General features: G+C 44.4%; 1 protein-coding gene across 2 annotated transcripts in view; it reads right to left on the bottom strand.

The window, feature by feature from the left end:
• Nucleotides 1-2,547: 2,547 nt before the first annotated feature.
• SLC38A1 (solute carrier family 38 member 1) overlaps nt 2,548-25,198 on the bottom strand; it is a 40,956-nt gene continuing 18,305 nt past the window's right edge. Inside the window, exons 5-17 of one of the 2 annotated variants that reach the window (XR_008974397.1) lie at nt 21,176-21,249; nt 19,462-19,554; nt 19,067-19,148; nt 17,825-17,907; nt 16,910-16,968; nt 16,652-16,777; nt 14,364-14,443; nt 13,120-13,220; nt 9,824-9,942; nt 9,140-9,281; nt 8,934-9,031; nt 7,756-7,932; nt 2,548-4,550 (exon numbers count right to left, since the gene is read on the bottom strand). Coding sequence is in view for 1 of the 2 variants with exons in the window: in XM_057425497.1 (XP_057281480.1) it covers nt 7,834-7,932; nt 8,934-9,031; nt 9,140-9,281; nt 9,824-9,942; nt 13,120-13,220; nt 14,364-14,443; nt 16,652-16,777; nt 16,910-16,968; nt 17,825-17,907; nt 19,067-19,148; nt 19,462-19,554; nt 21,176-21,249 (1,156 nt within the window). In the remaining variant the exon portion in view is untranslated. Of the gene's footprint in view, nt 4,551-7,622; nt 7,933-8,933; nt 9,032-9,139; nt 9,282-9,823; nt 9,943-13,119; nt 13,221-14,363; nt 14,444-16,651; nt 16,778-16,909; nt 16,969-17,824; nt 17,908-19,066; nt 19,149-19,461; nt 19,555-21,175; nt 21,250-25,198 lie in introns of those variants that run through there. The other variant, XM_057425497.1, reaches the window with a different exon arrangement.

Here is a 25,198-nt window from a genome sequence, read left to right as displayed (position 1 = left end):
GTGGTAAGGCTGAGGCACACCAAGCCAGCAGCACTGTCCCTTGCCAGTGCTGTGGCATTTAGCAGTGTAACACCTACAGCTTTAAAAGTCTCACTTTTCCATAACTTGAAAGAGAAATGCATGGCACTCAGGATTTTGCAAGAATGCTGATGCCAGGCTGCCTAAAATTTGTCTAAGCTCACTGGGATCTGTGTTAAGGAGTCAGTATGTCAGTCAGAGATTGTTAACACAACTGACTACAAATGGTGCTGCTGTCCTGCATGGGGACATTTGAGGAGTACAGGGTGGGTTTATGGTGGGTTTGTGGTTAGAAAGGCTTGGAAATGTACTTATCACTTGCTCCTGCTCCTGCCATCTCCACTTTCTCCACACAAAGTGGTGTGAGTGCTTGCTTCCAGCTCTTGGCATAGTGGAGAATGAGACATTTTAACAGTGGCCTGTATTTGGGCTTCAGCCTGAAGGCTAACTGCAGTTTCACATGAACTGAAGTCTAAGACTCCACTTGAACCATATGGAGGAATCTCTTCCTCCAGACAGAGCTGCATCCCTTGCCTTAGGAAATAGCAATTTTCCTTTTTTTCTCCCCACCCTTAAGTAAGGACTGGTCAGATGAACTCAGAAATCTGGCTGGTTTGGGGGATACAGGATCATACCAAAACAAGGGTAGAAGTGCGTGGCTGGAAAGGAGGTTGGATGTGAGATACGGCTATGTGGATACAAGCTTGGCTGTGTAGAGAAGTGGGTGCAAATGGTACATCAAACAGGAAAGGCTATTAGACCAGGTCAGTGCAGAAGCTTGTATCTCTGTGCTCCCAGCATTATGGCTTTGAGACATTTCCCTGGCTTTGGGGACAGGGCAAAGGCCTGCCAAGGATCCTCTGGTACATAAATCCTCCCATTGCTTCTCCTGTGGAGGGGCCCAGGGAGCTGTGCCAGAGGTGTTGGCTGCTGTCATCCTGTTCAGCCAACTAAGCTCTTCAGTTGTATGGCTAGGACTCTAGCCAAGGGGTCTTCTTCTAAGTCACCTCAAGCTGAACACTAGCAAACTAGTGGTCAAAGGCAAAAAGTATGCATTTTCCAGACCCTCTAAGGCTTTTATAGAGGCACTTTGGCAGGTCTAGCTGGGAATGCTTCAGACATTACTGTCTTTTTATCCTTCTCATCCATCCGCTAACAGCTTCTGCTTCTGTAGCTGAGAAAGCGTGGCAGAGGTTTAGCTGCTCCAGGTACCATTTTGGCATCTGAATTCAAACTCAACTCTAACAGGGGCCCTGTCTGTCTTGACCCTGAAACAGACTGGCAAGCACTGGGACAGTCTTCAAGGAGCAGGCAGAAACAAGCGCTGGGTTTGAGAAACGCTGTCATCTTCAGCATCCCCAGTCTGTGGTGACCACACACGCCAGCTTCAGGTCCCTCTAAACCGTTTCAGAAACTCTACATTAATGCTTCATAGCCACCTATGGATGATTTGCACTATATACCGCACCAGGTCTATTATTTGCCTCTGCAAGAGCTGCATGCCCTCAATACTTGCATAACAGCAGGGAACTCATGCTGTTTAAGGCATTATAATATACAGTCATCCCTTTGAAAGAATGAGTATGGCCCCAACATTAGTTTAGATCACAGTTTTAATGCTTAAAACTATAGAGGTAACAGAGAGATCACAGACCTGAATACTTTTTTTTTAATTTTATTTTTTATTTACACACAGAAACTGAAAAACTGCATCGTTTATTTGGATATGAGCAGCACAAAGTATGGTGATGTTAGCAGGAGCAAAATATTACCAATGACTCACTTCAACAATCTATTAGAGATGAGCTCGCATCAAGCATACATCATTCAAACAGTACTGTTTATATTGAATCTGGGTGAGCCTTAACATACCTTGGGACACTAAAAACAGATTTCTATAAACAAGTCAAAGTTCAAATCTTGTGGAAAAATACCTTTACAGTTTATATTTTGTTGGCTATAACACTGAAAACAAAACGTACACTTGTATTCATTTGAAAAGCTCTGTCGAACTGACCACATATGGGTTTTTTTTTTTCCTCAAATTTGTGCTCACAGTAAAAGCAAACAGTATTTCAAGTTTCATTTTCATCAAAGACCATAATATAAACATGGAAAAAACATACAATTATTTTAAGATGCGTTTCTCAACCTCTGTATTTCAGCAATCCTAAAAAAAACATGTTTCTGTGCTTTGCCAGCGAGGAAGTCTATGCAAGGCTCTTGACAGAGGCACTCTCAGGACATACACAACCATCCCCTCCCATCATACTCATCCCTGGACACGCAGCTATCCCACAGCCAAAATACTGGCCTCTGCCTGTTCATAGGGTAGGATGCTCCAGCAATCCCTGGCTGGGGATGCTCTTGTCATCCTCAGGTGCTGGTGTTGTGGTTGTGTGATAGCCACGTGCCTGGGTCCGCAGCAGAGGAGCAGCCACAGGACTCTGCAGGAAGGGAGTGGGCTAGAAACGGCACAAACTTCCCCAGCCGCTGTCCACCCCTGGCTTGTAGTACTTTGTTTCCTGGACTACAGGCATTTCTGGTGGCTGAAAATGGAAATGCAGAAGTCCTGCCCTGACTTCTGTTTGTACGAGTCCGTTAAATACATGCCTGGATACAACACGGCATAATGCTGGGTCAAACTGCTGGCTGCAGTTTGGTCTGGCTTCTTCATAAAGCCTTTTCAGTACTTTACTACCAATTAACCTCATCTGAGGAGGTAAAAGGTATCTGGGTACCAAAGGGGCCCTTTACAAGGGAGATATTTTACCCAGCAGGAAGACTGGCTAACTTGCTGTTGAGAAAACAGGGAGTCGTGCACTGGAATTAATCCTAACAATTTCATTGGAGCTTTTATTTCTCTTTTCTTGTTACATTAGTGATGTAATTATAACTTCAAGTTTACGATTTAACGTGTGATCTCTTGGGAAAAGGAAAGGATACACATTTTGCTAATTCAGAAGCTAAAGTATTTGTATTTCTATTAAAATTATTTGTAATATGCAGAGCCTATCTCAACACTTGTATATCATAGGGGATAAACAACTGCAAAAATATACAGCATCCTATTTATTTACAATATATATATGTACATAAAAATGAAACTTCCTACAATACAACACAACTGCATAGATTTGTCTTCAGTAACACAGGCATGTGTACAATTTGTGAATTCTAGACCTTTCCAGCCCTGTACTTTTCATTAATTCATTTTCTTATTTTTTTTTTCACAGTTTGTTACAGAAATCCTTACATTAGATACAAATAAAACATTCTTTGTGTACGTTATAGGAAATAAGGATCTTCCTGATGCCAAGGGCTCTGGGGAATTGTTTAAGAAAGCACCTTGGCACCAGGCAATAAAGCATCTCGTGGAGCTGCTGACAGAGCTGAGTACATTCTGCTGTGCCTTTCTCCTACAGGCACTGGGGTGGGACGGTAGGACTGGAGGTGGGATACCACCACATGGAAAGAGTTTTGTTTTGAACAAGATGCTCTTTAGCCTTAATGTAAGGTTCAAGCAAAGAAATTTATTCTTTTAAAGATAAGCTACAGATACTATTAATTGTTACTGTTAATACTTGATATCAGAGAGAGCTGTGGTGCTTATGCATTGTAAGGCAGATGTACAGACTCAACCTATGTTATCATCCAACCTGCATTTGCACATGACCTGTTGCAAACGGAGCAGAAGCTGTGGGGTGGTATGTGGCTCAGGAAAGCAGCCCTCGGGAGTGGATGGGCATCCCAATCCCTGACCTTTCAGGGTGAGACTGGCCTCTCTGCCCTGTGCCGGGCACCACTCAGGCCATGTCAGCCCTAACAGGTCTGTGCCAGCACATGGATTTGGCACTGGCCCCTCAGACCAGCAGCAAGCATCACCCAGAAAGGTCACTGCTCCCGAGATGTTGTTCCCAAATAACCATTTACTGTGTTTTACTTACTAGGTGTGTTTGTCATTGGACAGAGAAGGGCAACTGTATTCTGCAACCGTCAAGGTGCTTTAAGCTCATGACTATTTTCTTTGCAATGTGCTGTGGACTAGGAGAGGCAGCAAGGCTGTCTTTTAAGTGTAGGATTAACACCTGTGATCTTATTAGGAGCCCCTGCTTCTAATTAGTCCTTCCTTGTTCCTTACCACTGAATTGCTGCTATTACGCAAACGAGAATTAAAAACTATTTTGTTGTAGTTATTAGGAGCAATTTTCCATCCAGTCTATGACATTTGCAGTGCTCACAATAGTGATAAACTCTCTATGAAAAGAAAGCATGCTACCACCTACTAAGTAGATACGGTACTCTGGATCCTATTAATTTAACAACAGAGAAACTCCTACAGCATTTCACTGTGCTCTTAAAATCCTAGCTAAAATGTGGGACTCGTACATCGTTGGCTACAAGTTCACTATTCCAAATGAACTGAATAACAGCAGTACATTTTACAGATAACCTCATACAAATATTGTCATCCATCACTGATGTTGACAGTTACAGCAGGGTCTATTGCATTCTGTTAAGAATGTATAAACCTGATGAGAAAACAAAAAGCACGTTATTTCACGTTCATTACCACAGACATCAATAAACACATGATTCTTTTCCATAAATATCTATAAATATGATGCCAGTAAATCAGTCTCAGCAAAATTCCCTCTTTTTTTTTTTTTGATTTTTTTTTTTCAGAGACCCAGAAACAAAGTCTGTTTAAAGACTCAATATTTTGGGTGTCTGTTTTTCAGTATCTAAGATATACTTTGATAGTCCAGTAACTTGGGTAATTTCACTCTATGCACACACCCAGCTCATTCGTCTCCCTATTTATCCAGTAAAACTCCCATATACAAATAAACGTGGAAAAAGGAGAATGCAGAATAGCAAAGAGAGAGAGGGATAGTGATTGAGGAAATTTGGGAAGATGCAAGGAGCAATCAGTCACCAAACAGCCCTTCAAGTCGAAGGAAGCTGGGTGCCAAAACTCAATGGTTGGTATTTTAAACAGGGTCTATGGACCGCCTGGGGGACTGTGGGACGGAGATGTTGCAGTTGTGACCTTGCTGGGACCCCGTGCAGCAGATCAGACCTCTAGCTCATACCCAGGCTACTTGAAGCTCCCAGGATCTTCTCTCTCACAACCCCCTGATGCACAGAGCTGTTTTGCTCATAAATCAGTAGCAGAAGGATGAAGAGGGGAGAAAGCAGGAAAGCCTGGAGCATCTTGAGGATAACATTGTAAAGCCTTCTCAGGTCTGAGTTAGGTTTTTCAGGGTAAGATCCAGAGAGATTATAAGGCACCTCAAAACCTGAAATGCGACCCCAGCAAGCTGAGTCAGAGAACAGAGTGAGATGCTGGGCTCCTGCTGCAGTGACCAGTGTTGGATGCCTGCAAGAGGGGAGCCACAAACTTACATCCTGAGCTCGGAAGATGTCTGGAATGAGCTGCAAGGAGATGGGAACCAAGCACAGGTTCTTCTCTCCAGAGCTTGAATATCTGGCCTCATAGGCTGTGGCATGGACCTCTCCGTGAATAAGGGCAGGGATAGTCTCATAAAGAGTCAGCACAGAGAACTGATGACATGCACCACCACAGGCAATTGGAAACCAGCTGCAGGAAAGCTCAGGACCTTAGCTCAGGGGTCCCATGTAGCCCAGTGGTTTGTGTGATAAATACTGGGCTGTGGGATACCTGGGAGGAAGGATGCTGCACTGGAGACCTTGCTGGGAGCCTGCCAGTGAAAGTCTGAATGCCAGGAGGGAGAACCTGCACTTTGGAGTCTACCAGGTCACTTTGCTCCAAAGAAGGAGAATTCGAGTTTTGTTCTTGCTGCTGGGCTACTCCCAAGGACTTGGTCAGCCTGTGGAGTCCGCTCTGCCTTATTTCTGGATCACAGTGGAGTACTGGCAGAGCTGGGCACCTCGCTGCCTAAGCTGAGGTACAGATCTACAAGTTGGGTTTATTAGGTTTAGTTTCGGCAGCATGAATGCTCTGCATCTCAATGCCCAAATTCCAAAGAAGGCCCAAACTAACCTCTCTGGATGTTACCCTTAGAAGCCAACTTTTAAGGTCCTGAGAAGTGCTCTGTGGTCTCTCAGTGACTTCAGGCCATGCAGAACAAGGCATGGCAACTGAGGCAATTCAACAGCTCACAGAAATCCCAAGATCCCAGATTCTTCATCCCTAACCTTCAAAAGAGCAAGCTGCAATGACAGGTTCCCCACACCTGATGACAGTCTCCTTCCACAGTTAACAATGGGAGTCGGCAATGAACCAGCTACTGGGATCAAGAGGGTCACTGCATACTGGCAGGTATGGCTCGAGCATTCCGAGGGCATCACTCTGCCTTCAGGCACGAAGCAGGGCTCCCTTTAGCCATCGGTTCTTTCAGTGGGAGCTGGGTTCATATTTTGAGACGCTTTTTAGCTCACGTGGTGAATGACACAAAATGAACACGTTTATGCTGCTGGCAGTGCACTAACAGAAGATGTCTGCTCAGGATGGGTAACAATCACCTGCTTAGCATTTGAGTCTCTACAAGTAGTTCTCTACACCAGCTATAAGGCATTAGGCAAACGCTTATTTTGTGGACGACAGATGCAAGTTACAGTGTTCCTGCTAGTAGTAATTTTAATGTCTTGTCTTTAACTGTTATGGAGAATCAATGAGAAATGTAAATGAAACATTTTAAGTATAAAAAGTGTTTGTTTGTTTTTTTTTTAAAGAAATGTTACAGATTTCCATTAGAAATCCAGCAGTTTGGCAGGGTGAGTCAAAACCTGCTCCCATTGCTGTCAAAATCCCCTGTGACTTCAGTGGGAGGAGGGTAAGACACAATGGAGGAGCCTATCTCAATAAGGTATGTACACATGAATCCCAGAATGGAAAAGACATGAGGTATGATTAAATGCGTAGGTTTTGATAAAACTGGAGCTTGTCTCTTTTTTTCTGAGGGATGTGGGGCATCAGTAAACAGCTTATTGCTGAAGAAAGCACAGACTTCTTATGGAAATATACGAGCATCTGCTTCTCATTCGGCTCAAGTACTCCTGGTTTGGGGTAAAGTCTAGTTCTGGTCAGGCTTCAACTGAAGTGTGCCAAGGGAACACCTTGCTGGCCATCTTTCTTCTGCTCCCCGCACCCCATTACAAGACACATACACACATACAGGTCTGCTCCCCAAAACCACAAAGGGGCCAAGCCCTGGGGCTGGTTTCCCCACCAGAACATCAGAGAGAAGCACCAAATTTAGGACCTACGCTTATAAAACACTCATTTATGCTCTCATAATGTTTTTTGTGCACATATCCAGAATGCTACACTTTATCCAGTGAGGGTTGAAACAGCATGAAACAGCAACAGAACAAACCAACAAACTGAAAAACTGGATGGGTACAGTTGGAGAGCAGAGCTCTGGCTAAAAGATGGGAGGGAAAGGGTGTGAACGGACATCACTCCAGTTGGGATTGATAACAACAGGCACTGCTGCTCTAAAAGAGCAGAGCTCATGGCTGAAAGGCTAAGGATAATCAAGGAACAATGCAGTTCATGGGTGGAACAGGGGAAACAAATTACTTGTGAATTCCTATAAGCAGTGCTCTGGTACAGACAATTAGCACAGACTCAGTGCTGATCTGATAATGCAGTACTAGGGGACAGAGTGATAGGAAAACATGTCTGTTTTCTAACAGTATTTTCAGTACTGGATAATCATTATTTGGATTTGATTTGAGTGAACTCACAAAAGGTGGGATAGATAACAGAACGGATGGTTGCGATTTTGGTGTGTAGCAAACAGGGGTGTCCTCAGGAGGTGAACTTCAGTGGCCTTCAGTGCCTCGTGATTGCACCCAGTCATAGATGACCAAGGGAATGCTCACTAGGGAAAACAATATCCCCAGTGCCAAGAAAAGAGCAGCCTGCAACAAAAAGGAGAGAAAATTAATGAATTACAAGAAAAGACAATTAATTCAACTATACTAACTTAAGGAGATTTACAAGGTGTGGTATCAAAGCTATCAGCTAAAAGGGGATGGCACTTCTGGTAGAGACAAGACCCCTAGATAATTAAAGAGATTAGCATCATTAATAATTACTCGCTGAACACTAAACCCAACTTTTTTCTCCCTTCAATTCACTTCTTAAACACTGATCATCCCTGAAGAGAATTAAGTGAGATTGTTCTCCTCTTTGCAAAGCCTCACAGAAATACATATACTCTTCCCATTGGAAGAATCCAATACGTGTCCAGTATGTGTCCACTGAAGTTCATCCCTTCTGTCTTGGAGTCTGTGGATGGATCCACAAGTGAGACATGACTGTCTGCTCAGAGCAGGAAGGTCTGACCTTACAATGTTTCCAGTGCATACTGTTAGACTGGGAATACACACGAGTGGTGCATCTTTTCAGCTACAGCATAAGAAATCTTTCCAAGGCCATTCCCATTTGCTCATGCATGCCAGAGGGCTAGCATTTCAGCTGGCTGCTTCTGCTGGAAGCACCGCAGGTCTGACTGAGGTCCATTAAAACCACGTGGAATACCAGAGAGTGCTTTGCACGCTTTCTGGATCAGCACACACAAACGGAGGAAGCTTGCTGGGCTGAAAGGTTTGCTGAAGCCCAGCTGGAAGGGTATCTGCACCCCGCTGACAGCTAGAGCTGCTGCTTGCCAGCTAGGGAGAGAGCCCCTCGCTGCACAGGGAAGGGTCCCCCAGAACACAAGGTATGGTCCCCCAGAACATGGTGTCGTATGGCCCCTTCACAGGGAGACCTGCAGGGTGAGCAAAGGGGAAGGGCAAGAGGCACAGGTGCCAACTGACTGAAGTAAGGAGGGAAAGCAACATCAACCACGCTTTTCATCTAGCACATTACAAGCAATGACAAGACGAAGGAGTTGCGCTGATGGGAAAGGAATGCATACCCAAATCCTCTGAGTCAACTTTGATCCATCCTGCTGTTTAATTTTTAAATACAACGATGAAGGAAGAATGAAGATCAGCATGTTGGCAGAAGTGACCCCTGCAAAATTCAAATACATGAGTCTTGTTAGCTGTCAGCCACAGCTAATTATTGTGTTGCTGATTAGCAACAGACCTTTAGTAGTAGTACAAAACCAGGATACTGTACCTACAACTCCAAAAATATCCTTCATGGTTGGGATAAAAATGACTAGCAGGTTGATGATAACCAAAAGAACAACAGTAACCAGAACATGGCGGCATAAGTCAAATTTTGTTTTTCTAGCCAGCTCAAATAATGATGAACGCACCTGTAGGAAGAGAGAAACAGTTCTCTGTCAGGAATATTCTACAAGTCAATTCAAAGCTTGCTGCGTTTATTTTAACAGGTTCATGTGCCAACAAGTGCTGCATAGACCTGTCAGAAATTCTGGGGTCTCTGATGTAACATCCTTTGAAAAAATCCTTAACATCCTGGTATTTCAAACTGTAGGTATACATGCATCTGCAGCAGGATATTACTCCCTTTCCAACATGCCTTTGGGATCCTTCTGCTCTTAAAAATGAACTTCACCTCTGAGCCTGCTCCAGTGAAGTCATGTGGAGTAAAAGAAGGCACTTGTGGATTCAATTTAAAACAGATTTAAGACCAAAAAGCGATTAATTTGTTTCCTGCAGGGAGAACTTCTCCAGAAGCTGCTGGGAGTCTGGTGTGGGAAAAGACTGATCCAGGCTGAAGCTCCTTCTGCAGCTGTCACATCACTGTCTCAGCAACTGCTGATCTGTGGTTTGAAGTAACGCACCGCGCACAGCTGTTACCGACCGCCAAGCCGTGTGGAGCTTCTTTACTCACAGTGAAAAACAGCACCGGCACCGTGAGGATCACCGCAACGATCACAGCCAAGCGCACGGTCAGGATGAGGATGTCATCTTTGCTCTGGTACTTGTGAAGCAGATCTGACTGCACAGTGTCTATGGGAAAGACAGTAAGGTAAGTGTGTGCTAGCAAACAGGCAATCTGCTCACAAAATTCATTGCTTAACAACAGCCTTCTTGAAAAACAAGTGATTTATCTGCGAACAAAAAGAGTATGGAATGAAACATTCTTGAGTTAAAACAGCGCTTTGAACCAAATCCCAATGATCCCATTATTCCAGATTAATCCTTTGGAGGCCTGATTTAGGAATGCATCTTAATTCAAGACAGCACATGCCTAAGCCTAAGGTAATTTTCACTGTAGGAAAGACAACAGTGAGACGTACACAAAAGCTTGCTTACATATATACATATATGAAAAAATAAGTAAAGTGAAATAAGCTATTTCTAATTAGTTCTGTGGGCTTTTTTTCTTTTTAAGTTTCAAATGATATAAAAATAACCACATGCACTGCAACTGCTGAACTTAATATAAACCACAAGGTTTTGAGCTAAATTAATCTAAACAGCAAATAAACCTCCAGTGAAAAGCAGTGCCCCTGTTCTCAGCCAAGAACAAAGCCTATCTGGGGTCAGCTCTCAGTGGGATGCTCTGACATTTGCACTCAAATCCCTCAGCAGCTCCTGTGAGGGCTGCCCTGATGGTTTCTTCGCTTGAACCTGCCACCCCCCAGCAGTGCCTGCAGCTCGGCCCCAGCAGCCAAGACAAATCACGGGGGGTGCCTAATGTGCAGGCACTGGCAGTGTTTTAACACAACCTCCTGCAAAAATGGTTCCTTGCAGCTGCGGTAAATAGCACAGAACGGTTCTGTGTGTGCTAACCAACAGGAAAACCAAGTTGCTGAGGGACCTATGTGTTTGCTTTGCAACTTTCAGGTATCTAGGAGCAATAACCTAAGGGGGGAGGCTGTTAAGCACACCACAAAACATACTCGCTGCCCCGTTTTAGGCTCATGTTTTGTTTCTGACTGCTAATCTTAGAAAGCTGCTGGTAAAACGTAACAGCTCTTAAAGCAAAGTCCTTAAAGTGAACTCGGCAGCCACGTCTGATTTAAAATCTTTGGCACTTGGCAAACCTCATGTATTCCTGGAGGCAGAGGGATCTGTCCTGCGGTGAAATGCCTGCGCTCCCCCCAGGACACCCTTCTGGTGAGAGGTCAACACCACCTACACAGGTCAACACCACCTACACAGTGCTTGAATCCCCACCAGGAGAAAGAAAACACTCTCCCACCTCCCTGCAGATTAGGAGTGGGGTTTTCAAGCCGGGCACATGCACAGCTTCTGCAACACAGAGCTTACTCTGCTCCTGTAAGCACAGACTGCAACTTCTGTACCGCTCACGGACTGCAGCCAGGTAGGAAGTGAAGGGCAAGGCTTACAGTTGAAGGTCTGTTTTCCTTTCAGCTAGATACACCACAGAGCCCAACCACACTGTGACCTTTTAGGGGAAGAAAAACACCTCTTTTCTGTAATTCTGCAATGTAAATATAGTCATCACTGCAACACTTTCGAGAACACAGCAAACAGACAAGTACTATTGGTGTAAAGAAGAAATGGCCACAATAAAAAATGTTCTTACCCAGGTAAGGGTAGAGCAGAGGGTTAGAAAACTGTAAGTGAACATATGAAAGGTAAGGTCTCGTCAGTCTGAAGGGGAAGAAGGATCAAAGTGGAGGAATTCTGTATTCCCTCAGTGTGTTCTTCGCTGCCTGCCATGGCACTGACCATTGCAGAAGCTGCACCAGAGCCGCACAGCTTCCACCCGCAGGCTCTTGGTGCTGGGAAGCGGGGACGCCTGACATGGGGAGAGGCACACGAGACACCCAGGGATTCCTCCGCCATTCCCCCTCGGGAGGGCCAGAAGGACGCAGCCCCTACCTCCTCCATGGACTCCAGACCCTCGTCCTTGAGGGGTGTGGGAGATTCCCAGAGAGGAGCGCCACGGATCTGCCTCCTCAGATCCCTGGGGCAATCACATCAGAATCTCCTCCCTGCCAAAGCGAAGGGGTCCGTGCTGATTTACACCCACTTGCTCCCCGGGGCTGCTAATTTGATGCGGTTCTACAAAAACGTGTTAGATGGGAGCAGTTGGATGAGAACGGCTGTTGTGGTTGTCACTTGCAGAGGGTTTGCGGTTGTATTGGGAAAGTTAGAACAGGTGACCTCGAGTTACTTCAACGCATGCAGACTCAAGGCCTCATCGTCAGAATGAGAGAAAACAAAGATGAGATAGGTACACCTTTGGGGAGAAAAAAATGCCACATTTCATATTTGCTTATTTTCTTTCTCTTGCAATACGTGGCTCACAAGGAAGGGTATCATGAATGAGGAGATCGTAACAAAAAGGTTACTTGGAATAGGGTGGAGAAGACTGATGACCTGTTGGTGATTCTGAGGTAAAAGGCAAACATCAGCTTTGTCATCTGTCTTGTAACCCCTTAATGGCTCATGGAAAACAGACACTACTTTACGACATTCCTGTTATACTGGGACATGGGAGTAGCTTCCTGGGCAACACTCATATTTTATCCTGCTTTACTTAAGACTTTTGCCTTTAGGGCATACATGTTGTATCCTTTAGTGATACAACGTAATTTATGACTTGATATGCATGAAAAGAGACAGGGCACAAGTCTCAGACACTGAAATAACCATCCTATGGCAGCTGAGCTGGGACAACTCTCAAAGCTTCCTCATCTTCACTGCCAGTTTATTTAATCAAGGCTTGGAGGGGTCAGCTCTAGGGACGCAGGGAAAACATTTGGTTCTTCACCTCTATGATAAAAGCATCAATAAGGACATAAAAAAGCTGTGATGGCTGATTTGATGCTCATTTCCTAGGACCTGCTCTCCAATCTGTCTCATTTTACGCAGATATGCCACGCTTCAATCACTTCCAGTGTACACAACATTCAGGTGAGGACCTCAGAATGAAAATCTTAGTGGGGCCCAGCTAATCCCCAGTGCTGTTAAACCAATCTCTCCCTCATGTTCTGAATATGACTTTTGCAAATAATACTTTCACTTGTGCTTTTCATCTATAGGGAAAAAGGAGGAAAAGATTTGTACCTCCAATATAAAAACCTTAAGGAAAACTATGAGTGAGTATTTTAATGCAAGTAGATGGGACTTTTCTTTCCAGCTGGGATACGCTATTGATTTCACATGTATTCCCTTTCTACTTGGATCAGTAAAGAACTGCATACTTACCGTAGAAAGTCAAATAGCCAAATATGGCAGTCATAAAGTACATCACAAACATGGCAAAAAATGAGATATTTGAAACCAACTGCATTTTTTTCTGCGAACGGCTGGAGAAACAAGAAAAGAAAGAGAACACATAAAAATGGCTAGGCTGGATTTTTCAATAGCTGTTTAAAAATTTATTAAGCCTCTGCATAAACGTAGTAATTCTGGAGAGACTTGTGAATGCATTTTCATTTAAAACAGGAATTCACTGACAGCTGCACAAGAAAGAGAAGTACTGGGGAAATGGACCCTCCCTGGGGCTAAAGTCAAGAGATGGGGAGTCCACTCTGTGTCTCTGCTCCCAGACCATACCCACTTAAACAGTGAAGAGTGAAGCTGATTAGAGAGGGATGGCCCTTAAACACTTCAGTAATTAAATAAACAGGTCAAAATCAAGTAGAAGTAAAATTATACAGAGGGGATTGAAATACACTCTGAATGTTTGCAGAGCAACATCTGTGTCCCTATGGGTAGCAAATCATGAATGTATACAGACCACTGTGGACCCCTAAAATAGGTTAAATGCAAACATTTCATTTTTAGATATTTGTTCTGAAATATTCACACTCCAGTACCTAAACTTGACTTAAATTCCCACAGGGATGCCCTAAATAGGCACCTGGGAACCTGCTGAAGACACCTGATACTCCAAGCACCCAGCAAGTGGCTGGGACCTGAGGGCATCCATGGGTCTGACTGACCCAACCGCTCCCCTGGTGCCACCAGCAGTGTCACAGCAGGGCTAGCCACCAGGTTCCCACAGCCCTGCCTAGTGCAGGTCAGTGAGACAGCCGTGCTGGCAAAGGTCTTTTAGTACAGGGGAGGCTGAAAGCACTTTGTTTTTCCTGCTACCACAACACATTTTTAGTTGCACTGGAACAAACACCATCAGCTGAACACACGCCTCTCTCCAGTGCCAAGTAACAACCGGCATGACTTGGCTCTCCCCACCAGGCTGCCGTGTACTTCCAGAGAAAACTCCCAAAGTATTGCATTATCCCCAGGCTCCCTCCCTGCCGCCTCAGCGGCACGCCTGGGGGCCAGATTTCCTATCTGACAGCCACGCTTGTTGGCTTGTCGGGTGTTATTAAAGCACATCTCCTGTGAATGGCAGGAATGACTCAGAGCACCTCTGCGCTTAAGTTTTCCATGTAAAGCAGTTCAAAACAATTAAGTGGGGAAAAGAAAAGAAGAGGAAGGCTTACTCTTTAAGTTCGCTGTAAATCGGGAGGACTGATGGGTGGCACACAAACGCAAAAGCAATGGTAGGCAAAGCGTACACGGTCTGTTCAGAGAGAATTTCAGAGAAAAGTTAAGAAGCATTTCCCCCAGTGGCGTGAAGACACAATCCGTGTTCAACTACCTCAGCTCCTGCCTCTCTGGACTCTTCAACCCAACGCTGAGAGCCTTCAGAGGAGGCAGAAGACCTGTCAATTGGCGCGTGTTTAATGAAGCATGGAAAGCAGCGCGCTCTCAACGGGAGGACAAAGCCTTCTCCTTGGTCGCGCCAGCACAGTGCTGAGTCTGCTCGCAGAGCGCAGCGCTGGATGCCACGCAGCCGCTGGCTTTGCTCCCTGGGATGGGTTTCCCTGCCCAGCTACTGCCAGCACTACTAGAACAGTGTCACGCGTCCAAGGGACGTATGGCGGGTCACCGCCACGCTACCCTGCCTTGGCATGGAGAGGGGCGCGCACCCGTGGTGCTAAGGCTGAAGTCCTGAAGAGGAAGCCCATATCCAGACTGTAAGAAAAGAGAACAGGAATGCAGAACTTACAAATAAATGGATATTTCAAGGTACCAGACTGAGTCCCTTCATTTCCCAGGCCAACAAAAGGGCTAGGAGGGCTGTGGAGGGAGCATGCTTTTCCTTGGGGAAAGAGAGAGACCGTTACGTCACCAGGAAGTGCAGGAGGCCTCTGGGGGGGACCTCACCCCCTTCTCCACCAAAAACCTGAGTGGGTTTCAGTCCTCAGCACACAGCCAAGTTTCACAAATGATCTCAGTGCCCAAGCACTTCCATTCTCCCCTAGGAATGGGTATGAACACAGATCGCATGAAAAACAGGTCCTCCTGCAAGGACAAAATGAGTCCATACCTACATGCAGCTCCACCCAGCCCTCTGAGATCTACTCGTGCTGGTCACAGGCATCCCCTTCCCACAGAAGCCATCCTGGGGTATGCCCCTGGCCTGAAACATCCAGTAAATACGCCGGTCGCTTTCCAGCTGTCCTGCCTCATCCAGGCCTGTGCTGTCTCCTCTTCCTCACTCATTGCATGCTCCGTGAGGATGCTCAGAAGTTGCCTGGATGTGGTACTGGACAACCGGCTCAAGGCAGTACTACTTGAGCAGGGTGTTTGGACCAGATGATGGCCCTCCAGAGGTCCCTGCTAACATCAGCCACCTTCTGATTCTGTGAAACTGTCTCCTTTCAGACACCAAAGTCGCTCAAAGATTGGCAAACTGTTGGCCCCAGGGGCAAATCTCTAGAGTTCAGCTCAAGCACGCCCAGTTCAGGTGAACTGGTACTTCCCATGTGCCTCCATTGACTCCAAGTCAAATGCTAACACTGCAGGAGAAGACTATGTATACATATATAGTATACAGTATAGACTGTATATACATATGTAGGCAATGTAGGTATATACCTACACCTAAGCTGCTATTGCACTCCAGGTTAACTAATTCTCAGTCCATAATGCTGCATCTGGGCTCACTGCTATCCCTAACTAAAGAAAAGTGCTTGGGTTGGCTTCCTCAGCTGAAGCTGGTAGGATTAATTTAGAAAATATTAAACTTTGCATGCATATGCTGTATGTGTGCATTCCCTATGGATGTGCCTGCAGCACCATGGGGACCTGCCCTGCTGGATAAGGTGCTGTTTAATGAGCACTGCGCCCTGGCACAGCTGGCAGGAGCAACCTTCCTGCTCCCACAGCTACAGCCAGTTGCTGTTTCACATTCTCTTGGCACAGCTTTTCCTGCAGCTGTGCGGTGATGGAGGAAAGCATCCAGCTGAAAGGCAATCAAATTTCTGCTGGATTAGCTTTCAATTATATCCTTTTTGCAATCCAGTTCACTGTATGTCTACAGAAACATGTACCCTGTCACAAAGGAGCGGTTTGTCTGCAGAAGGACAGAGGGATTACTTCTGGGCTTTGGACGCAGGAATGGCTTACTCAGCCTCTGCTCTACTACAGCCTAAAGGCGCAATTCCAGCAGGGAGAGTGAGAAGCAGTGGAAAGGAAAACTCTCCCAAAGAAAGCATTAGTTGTCTGGTGGTAGCTTGGGCTCAAGCCTTGGCAAATCTACTACTGGAGGAGAGCTAGACGGCAAGGAGGGACGTTCAACATGGCATCGCCTTAAGACTGGGCAAGAAGCACGAGTGGAAGCATGGAGAATCAGGCCCAGCGTGATGCTGAGCAGACTAAGAACACGAGGTATAGGTGCATATGTTATGTGAATTAAGAATAAGTATTATAAAAAGAAACATACCTTGGAATTAAAGATAACATACTTTGGCTTACACATATTGTCATATGCTGAGCTATTTGATAGGATAGATGATGTTGCATTTAGCTCCACTCCACCACAGGGAATTTGAAACTTCTTGTAAATAACCTAGAATAAGAGTGGAAGACAGTTAATTGCTAAGAAAAACTAATAAAAAGCAAACTAAAATCAAAACATGAGGGAACTGTGAGTACCCTATCAAGTGACCGTCATCCAATGAAGAAAGCAAGCTGAACTTACCACTACCAGGAAAAATACCATGCAGCTTAATGAAAACCCACTGGTATAGCCAAGATACCCTGAAAGAAATTAAAAGGAAATCTCATCAAAATTATTTTCTTTACCCGTATCTCGGGTTTTAATTCTTTTTACTGCTTCATGAAGTCTGAATCTGTTATACATTTAATATGTATCGTGAGCTTCTGGGGAGGACTAACCCATGTCCTGTCAGGGTGGGAGTCTCCCGTATCTCAAGCCTTGTGGCTTTCAGACAGACCCGAGCTTTTCTCTGACTGGTTTGACCTCCTGAGGGTCACCTTTACGTCAGTTTAACTACTTTTACTTTTGAAAGGGCCTGTGATAATTGAAAGAAACCTGAAAATGGGCAACTGCAATCAGAATGTGACCCAGCTTCCCTGATACGAGCCACGTCAGCTGAATGTGGGTTATTTTCTGGGGAGGAAGATCCCAACAGGACTTCAGTGCCAAAACTTATTACACGGTCTTAAAAAGTACATTGTGTACCTCCTGGCATCTCTGTGAACTCAAACACATCTGAAAATGCAATCCTTAATACTTATCTTCAAAGCCCAGTGCCTCCAACTAACCTCACCACTAAAAATTTTGATGCTTTGTGAACTTATTTTTACAGGGCACACATAAAACAGAATTGCTTTATAAAATGAAGACCCTCTTAACTGTAACTTTAGAAATAAATGTCCACAGCTGTATGGAGAAAGCTGGTCTATACCGAGTTCAATTCAGGCTTACTTGTTCCAAGATGCTTAAACACAGCTTATTCCTGGACCAGGATGGCTGCTAAGATTACAATGAGAGCATTTATTTTTCATTATAGTTGAGTTGCCAGTGTGGCTGCCCAGTGGCATGATGTTTGGGCTCCTTTATTTTATTCCCACAATGACATTTTCATCTTACCTAAGTTCTTAAGGAGACATAAAGGGAGGATTATACCAAACGTCACTGTGACAACAAGAATCCGCCCATCCACATACCATGCCCTGTATAAAAGAATTGAAAGAACCCATGAGCACAACTTAAATCTTCTTCAGTTTTCCTCACACTCAGTCAGCCTCTTTGCTGCAGTTACAGAACTACCTCTGGTCTCCTTACTCTACAAGCTCCTACAAAAGGAGAGATGGGGGGGCTACATCTAAGCTCTGTAGACTCATTAAGTATCCAGGCCTTAAAGCATGGCACTGCTCTGACTCAGGTACGGCAGATTTTCATAGTCAGCAGGGAAAATGTGACCCTACTGCTGACCTTACCACCCTCCCTAACCTGATACAAGCCACCCTGCCAGGATGAGGAAAGATCATGCAAAGGACAACACATACAGCTCAGTGGGGCTGGGGGGGGGCACCAGATTTGTTTGCTAAACCACCTGAGCATGTGTTTGGAGCAGCAAACCAGGCTCCTTCAGGCTGGCATGCATTAGCCAGCCCAAGCATGTATCTCCTTCTAGCCAAGTGCTTTGAATCCTGCTGGAAAGCAAGAAAGTGGAGAAGGGACAGTGTCAGTGACATTCTGTATGACCTATTTCCACTGCTTGGAATTTCACTTGGTCCAATTTAGCATGGAAGCCTGAGGAATGGGATCTCTGCTTTCTTCTTGTGTACTACAGCACACCATATAACCCAGTGAAAAGAATATTTACCACCCCTCTTATCAAAGAAGCTGGTAAATGTCATGGAGTGGTAAGTGCCAGAAACCTATGTATAATATTCTACTGTTGTCATATGTTAGTACTGAGAATTTCATACTGCAGACAATGCTTCCGAGGCAAAATTCTGTAAGATGCTAAGGACACAGGGAAATACAAGATTTCTTAAACATTCATTGTTTCCAATATCTTAAGGTGATGCCTAACTCTGAAAGATTGGATCCTATGAAAACAGGATTGTATAGACCACAATTCTACACAATATCTGGTGTGCAAAGAGAGTGACTACTGATGACTTCACGTTCCATTTCCTATTCATCCTCTTTTCCTTCCCAGAGTTGTTTTGGTTTTTATTAACCCCCTGAGATATTCCTATGAAAATCTACTTGGACAAATCTAAAGTATCCCACACTTAAAAGCTTTTATAAACATATGCTTCAACTTATCTACACAGCATTAAATCCTATAATCTAACCACCGAAATTAATTCAACTTACGAAAAATTTTCTTCTTTTCCCATTAGAAAGTTTATGGCAGAAGACAGCTCATTTTTGACTATGAAGAGATAGCTCAACATTGCTGGAGGAAGAAGAAAGTCAGTTTAGAAAACAGGTAAGGTATTTTGTGGAACAAGTACAGAGAAGCATCCTGAACCTTTTCCCATATCCGTGTCTGATGACAGAAGACCCCAAACTATAACTGACCATAAACTACTGATCATCCACTAATACAGCATATTGAAAAGGCTGCATGCAAAGCATTAGCCACAGCGATATTGAGGAGCATGAAGATCCCAAGACATCGCCGAGAGAAGGAGGAACCTGACTGGTTGGTAGCTGTAAAATTAAGACATTTCTGGGTTTTGTTTTTCAATGTCCCTCATCTCCTTTACCTCCAATGTTCTGGAGAGATGTAGATCCAAAGACAAGCATTTTCCCTGGGGTACCGAAGACTTGCTCACCCAGCTTTTCATACACCATGCAGCCTGCATTTAAAGAATGAAGGAGAAAGGTAACAAATACACTGGTGACAACTGCTCGGTTGAAACTCTTTTGCTTCCTCTTCAAAAAACCATCCATCTGTGCAGCCATATCTGCCTTTTGCAAGTAAATAGAGCTCTCTCGTAATTACTAGGGCTGAAACTTATGTAGGAATGTTGTCTTGACGTCTGTAAATGTTATCATTGGCTACCAGGCACTTCTGAAACTGAAGCTCTTAGCGAAGCTTTTACACCTCTTTAATGAGTCTGTCTATACCTCAGTAACATGTTAAGTTCTGGTATCCCCATGTGGGGATATTAGGTTTGTGCCCCCAGTGACAGTGACGCAGAAAGCCTCCTCTCCAGACAGAACTTGGTACAGTAAGATCCACAAGTCAGCACTGGTAGCCTGGCCAAAGCAGGCACAGTAACTGCAATTCTGCAATTTGCTTGCTTTGACTAAATGATCCAAATGAGGGCAGCCACTGTTTACAGGATGATTTACAACTTCTAATGAGGAAGCCTTAACTTGCAAATTCTCAGTGTGGTATGTTTTTGGTAAGAGCAGGGAGAGGTGTAAATTATAACTAAAACTTTTCAGTATCTGTCAAGCTTGAGAAACCACTCTATTAATTAGTTTGTCTTAAATGTTTTCCTGCTTCGCTGTGATTTAGGCTGAGAAAACAACTGGACACTGTGAAGATGAGAACAGAAAGAGAGAAATACTGCAGATGCTGCGCTGTAACGATGATTTCTAAAATGCATCCCATTGTTTGGTTTTCTCCGTATTTCCTTACAGCTGACATTTCTGCTTTGAAACTTGTATAAACAGAAGGTTCGAGCTTAAATGTAACAGCAGCATAGAAACAGGGTTTAGATTCTGAGAACTAAGAGGGCACTAATGTCCACGATTAGGCATAGGCACCTAATTTAAACAGGCTGTTGCAACCTATGCTGCATAATACCTGCTATTACAGTAACTCATGTGTGTCCAAATTACATAGTAAAATATTACAGTGCTCTTGTGCACAGATAATTTTAAAAGTCTAGCTTCAGATACTGTTTCACAAGGGAAGAGTCTCCCAGATTTCTGAGCACAGTGACACGCAACACCGTAGGTTACTTCCTATTTCTGTGTTTAGAATGTATTTTGCCTACAGATACACTTCTCTCTGGAGGAACAGTTCCCTTTTATGTTGTAGGAAACCTCCCACTATACCACAAAGGCTTATCAGGAATTTCATGCTAACCATTAAGGACAAACTGTATTTCCAGTAAGCTTCACCATAGGCAAAAATTCATAACATTTCATTTGCAATTGGTTTTGTAATGCAAAGAAACTGTGAGCTGTTCTTTCTAGCTCACTGAAGACAACATTTCATGGTAGCAAAATTCACTTGTAGTAAGTTCTTCCCTCTGTAGTGACGGTCACATGCTGTTCTCCATTGACATGTCATAAATTCTTGTTAATTCTGGACTTCTGACACAAAATGTGTTAGGCTTTTCCACTGTGTCAGCAAAGCGATGGAAATTCCATCTTACACAAAGCACCCGGCCTTATATGAGCACTTTTTATCTCTTGTTCTTTACAAGTCTACTGAAATAGTATAATAACATCTTAAATTACCTGTTTCCTTTGAACACACCAACAGGAGATGTATTGAATAAATAGACAGCAGTGTCACTGAAACCAAGAGCAGCCTACAAAAGAATAGAAAATAAAGCTTACTCTAAGAGCTGAGCCCTAACACTGCAGTATTTCACGTCAGGTCACATTCCCGTTGATTCCAAGATACTTTTTTTCACTCTTCTGACAATGCAAAAAGCCCTAAAAATACACGTGATTCACATACTGTTCGCAGTTTCACCACAGCACAGTGCAAGCAGAAAGCCCTGCACACATGTCAGACAGCAGAGCAGCCTGTCAGTGAGTTATATCTCCCTATACTGAAAGAAGCAGAAATAAAGATGTATTATCAGATAGGAATTAAGATTCAGTCAGAGCAGCGATGAGCCAGGTATGTCCCTCACCACCTACTCTAAAGCTTTTTTTTTCTGGAAGCAGGTAAAAATTTAGAAGGAAAGTTGTCTATTTAAGAACTTCCATACCAAATGGAAGCATCTGTTCCCAGGGCATGTTTCATGTGTTATCAAAAGGGTGCCTAAATAGCTTTTTAGTGCCTCCCAGTGCACAAGCAGGGGGAAGAAGAGGGGAGTTAAGGCTCATCTGGCTTCCCTTGGGAATAAAGGCAGAAACCAAAGGCTTATCCTTTGTCCAGGTGGCAACTGGTGTTCCCTCACTAATGCCACTCCTGGTCTGCTGTGATCCACAAACTGACTTCATGTAGAAGAACTGGAGGAAGTAATGACCAAATTGTTTGTGTAGGGAACTTGCTGGCACAAATGATAATTAGTCAGAGCCGGGGGCTAAGTGCATGAAACCACATTTGCTCATCGCTCTGTGTCTTGGAGCCAAGCACCATGTGTGTTTTCCTCTCCTACACTCTGACACACAAAGACCTGATGATGTTTTCATGATGTGTGTGAAGAGCATTCAGACAATCTGCTGGCAATTCCTCCCTTTATTATGACAACTACTCTCAGGACACCAAGAAAAACAAGCCTAAGATTTAACAGAAAACAAGCTGCTGCTATAGATAGGCAGCAACACATCTTTTTCATAGGAAAGAACAGGATAAGAAGCCTCCTCCCCCCACTTTTTTATTAGCTTAGACTAGAAATACTTTAGAGCCAAATAATGACCCACAAGTTTCGTGGGGCCAGAGAAGGGAGAAACATAAAGAGGCGATAGGAGGAACTGCTCTTTTGCCAACAAAGAGCGATGGTTGACAGTAACAACAACTCTTTGTACAGCCCAAAGGGTGTTTCTCCTGCAGAAGGTGGAGAAGGGAAGGGAGATTGCACTGGCTGAGGTCACTCTGCTTCATTTTTTGTGTTCCCTGCAGAGCTGTTACACCCCTGCCTGCCTGCCTGCAGGCATGGTGCTCACAGCTCCCCTATGCTCTGGGCTGGGCTGACTCACCCCAGCCCCAAATGGCTCCTGCTCCGCATGCCAGCACCGAGTTTACTTCCATGTTAAAAGCTCCCGTTTTTCAGGCACTGAGCTCATGGAGCTTCTGCAGCGGTAAAAATAACACTCCCAAGCAGCCAGGTATTTATCTGATCTGTTGTCCTTAGCTCCCCATAGGGTTCTTGCAGGGACACTTGGCATTTCCATTAGCGCTGTATAAAAACCTTGTTTGTGTTAGGGCTGTGGTATGGACAGGAATGTTCTCGCCAGAACTGCCCCTTGGAAAGGAATGATAATGTCCATGCCACTCGCTCTGCACAAATTCAAAACAGAAGCAGGGGAGCTCGCACTGCAGGCCCCAAAGCACTCCTGTACTTTTCATTCTGCCCACTTTTAAAGAAGTGCTGGCAGCTATGCAAGAGAACAGCACATGCAAAACTCACCTCCTCCCAGCAGATCCAGAATAAACAGTATAGGGCAGGGGATTCATACAGTGCTGTGAAGAACAAACTGTTCTGCAATGGCACTGTTGTTTGCTCCCAGCTGCCCTATTACCAGCTCAGCTGAAACTGGTTGTGCTGTCCCCAGCCTTCTTGTCCAGTCCCAGGCTTTAGAGGCAGAAGACCTGTGAGGCTTGTGCAGTCACCTGCCCTATTGCACAGAACAGCTCTGAACCACACAAGGTATGGGGTGCAGAACAGTGTGGAAGAGCACGGCGTTTGCCACTGTACAACCTCCTAGAGGGTCTGGTCTGCCCTACACCTCTGGAGGAGTTGGCTGTGGCTTTATGGCTGCTTCCAGCCAACCCTAGCAGAAGCAGCTGCAGAATGCAGTGTGAAACTTTGATTGTAGTCTCATACTGCACCTCATCTAACAAGGTCCTGTACCTCAGCAGGGCTTTTCAGACCATGTGCAGTGCCATGGCATGGCAAGCTGATCTTGCACTCGGCTGGCCCATATGTCTCTGCAGCACAATCCACCACTCTGGTCCTAGCTCTCCAAGATGAAACCACAGGCAGCAAGGAGTGCTCCTGCCATCGCTGCCTGGCCTGGCCTATCCCCAACTTCCCAAGCCTTTCGTGCCATCGTTCTGCAGCGAAGTGTTCTCTCCTTTTGCATACAGGAAATGATGCTCTTCTTTGGCTAGGGTGTAGATATCAACAGTACTGGGATCAAGTTCCTACCACGTTTGTTTTGCCTTGAAATCATGACACTTTGCTATGGCACCAAGTTATGCAAATAGGATATGAGAGTATATACTCATTGCCATATTTATTTTGCATATCTTATGCCAAGAGTATAGGATCTGATCCGATCCAGGTATGCATGGCAGCACATAATTCACACTGCAGGAGCCTAAAAAGTGTGAGAGGAAATCAGGCTGCGTATGCTTTGTTAGTGCTGAAAATGCTCCTTTAATTTTTCCACCTCTGCTTGTCACGGATGGTGCAAGCCAATACTAGACAAAGCAACACAGAAACCTTCCCCATCTGTGCTACTCAAGAACAATGCATTTAAGTGCTTTCTAATGTGCAGAAATGAAAGTATTGCTAGGAATCTAATCACCTGTAATGCAGAAATGGTTCTAAGATCTACCTGTGATAGCGACAACAGAACTATACATTTATGAGAAAGATACACTAAATGTGTGTGAGAAAAAATGTACCACCAATGGACTAGTTTTAACTCTTGAGATTGTCACATGATAAAAGAACATTTGAAGGAGTTCAACTTTCATGCGTAACTGCAGACACCACATTGGGATCCTGTATCCCCAGGCTTCAAAGGGGAAAGCTCTGCTACAATGGTCAGTTAGGTCCTGCTAGCTTCCTTACCTTTGATCTCAGCAGGCTGGTCTACCTCCAGGCCAACAGATCTAAAGGCATTACAAAGCTAACAAAAACAATTATGCATTTTTTAATACACACAGTTAATTATGTAGAGAATAATGCTGTTGTTTACTGTATAAAATCTCTACATTCAGGGTTGGCAGTTTTTTGAACAATGTGGTGGTACAGATCTACACACTCACTACTCAGCCCAAGAGAAGCCCAGTCACCATCACACAATGCTAGAAGTTCCTCTGGTGTTCGCATCACTGGTCTGATCTATTTCACTTGAAAGAAACTGCCTTTTACATTGTTTAGAGCAAACACATTTCACTTCACTCTCATGAAAAACTGCTGGAAGAATGAGATGAGGGTGAGATTATAGAAAACTGAAGCAGGAAGGAGAAGCTGAGGGTGCTCCTTGGCTGAGACACTATTATCACAGAAGAGGTAACATGGCTGAAAAGAAAGAACTTTTATTTCCTGGTTACAGCAGTTTTTGCCACCATCGGTCTGTGTGTGCTTGTCAAGAGCATCATAGGGAATATCACATACAGGTTAGTGCACTGGGTAAGAAAAAGCAGCAAAAATAAAATCAACTCAGCTGCTTTGCATGAGAAAGACCTAAATTAGAGTCCAGCTACTTTATAGCCTAGCTTAGTGACACCATGATTATGAGACTTTGTACATTCTTAATGTAAATGGATTAAGGCCTTGGATTATTCCTGGATGTCACCCAACCACAGCAAACTGTAAACTAGCAGCACGGATGTAGCTGTCCGGGCACAAA

This window comes from Pezoporus wallicus, unplaced genomic scaffold (assembly GCF_028554395.1).
Source record: "Pezoporus wallicus isolate ANWC-B61680 ecotype Strahan unplaced genomic scaffold, APGP_CSIRO_Pwel_v1 contig_4722, whole genome shotgun sequence".
NCBI lineage: Eukaryota > Metazoa > Chordata > Aves > Psittaciformes > Psittacidae > Pezoporus > Pezoporus wallicus.
This window is presented reverse-complemented; position numbering and strand designations above follow the sequence as displayed.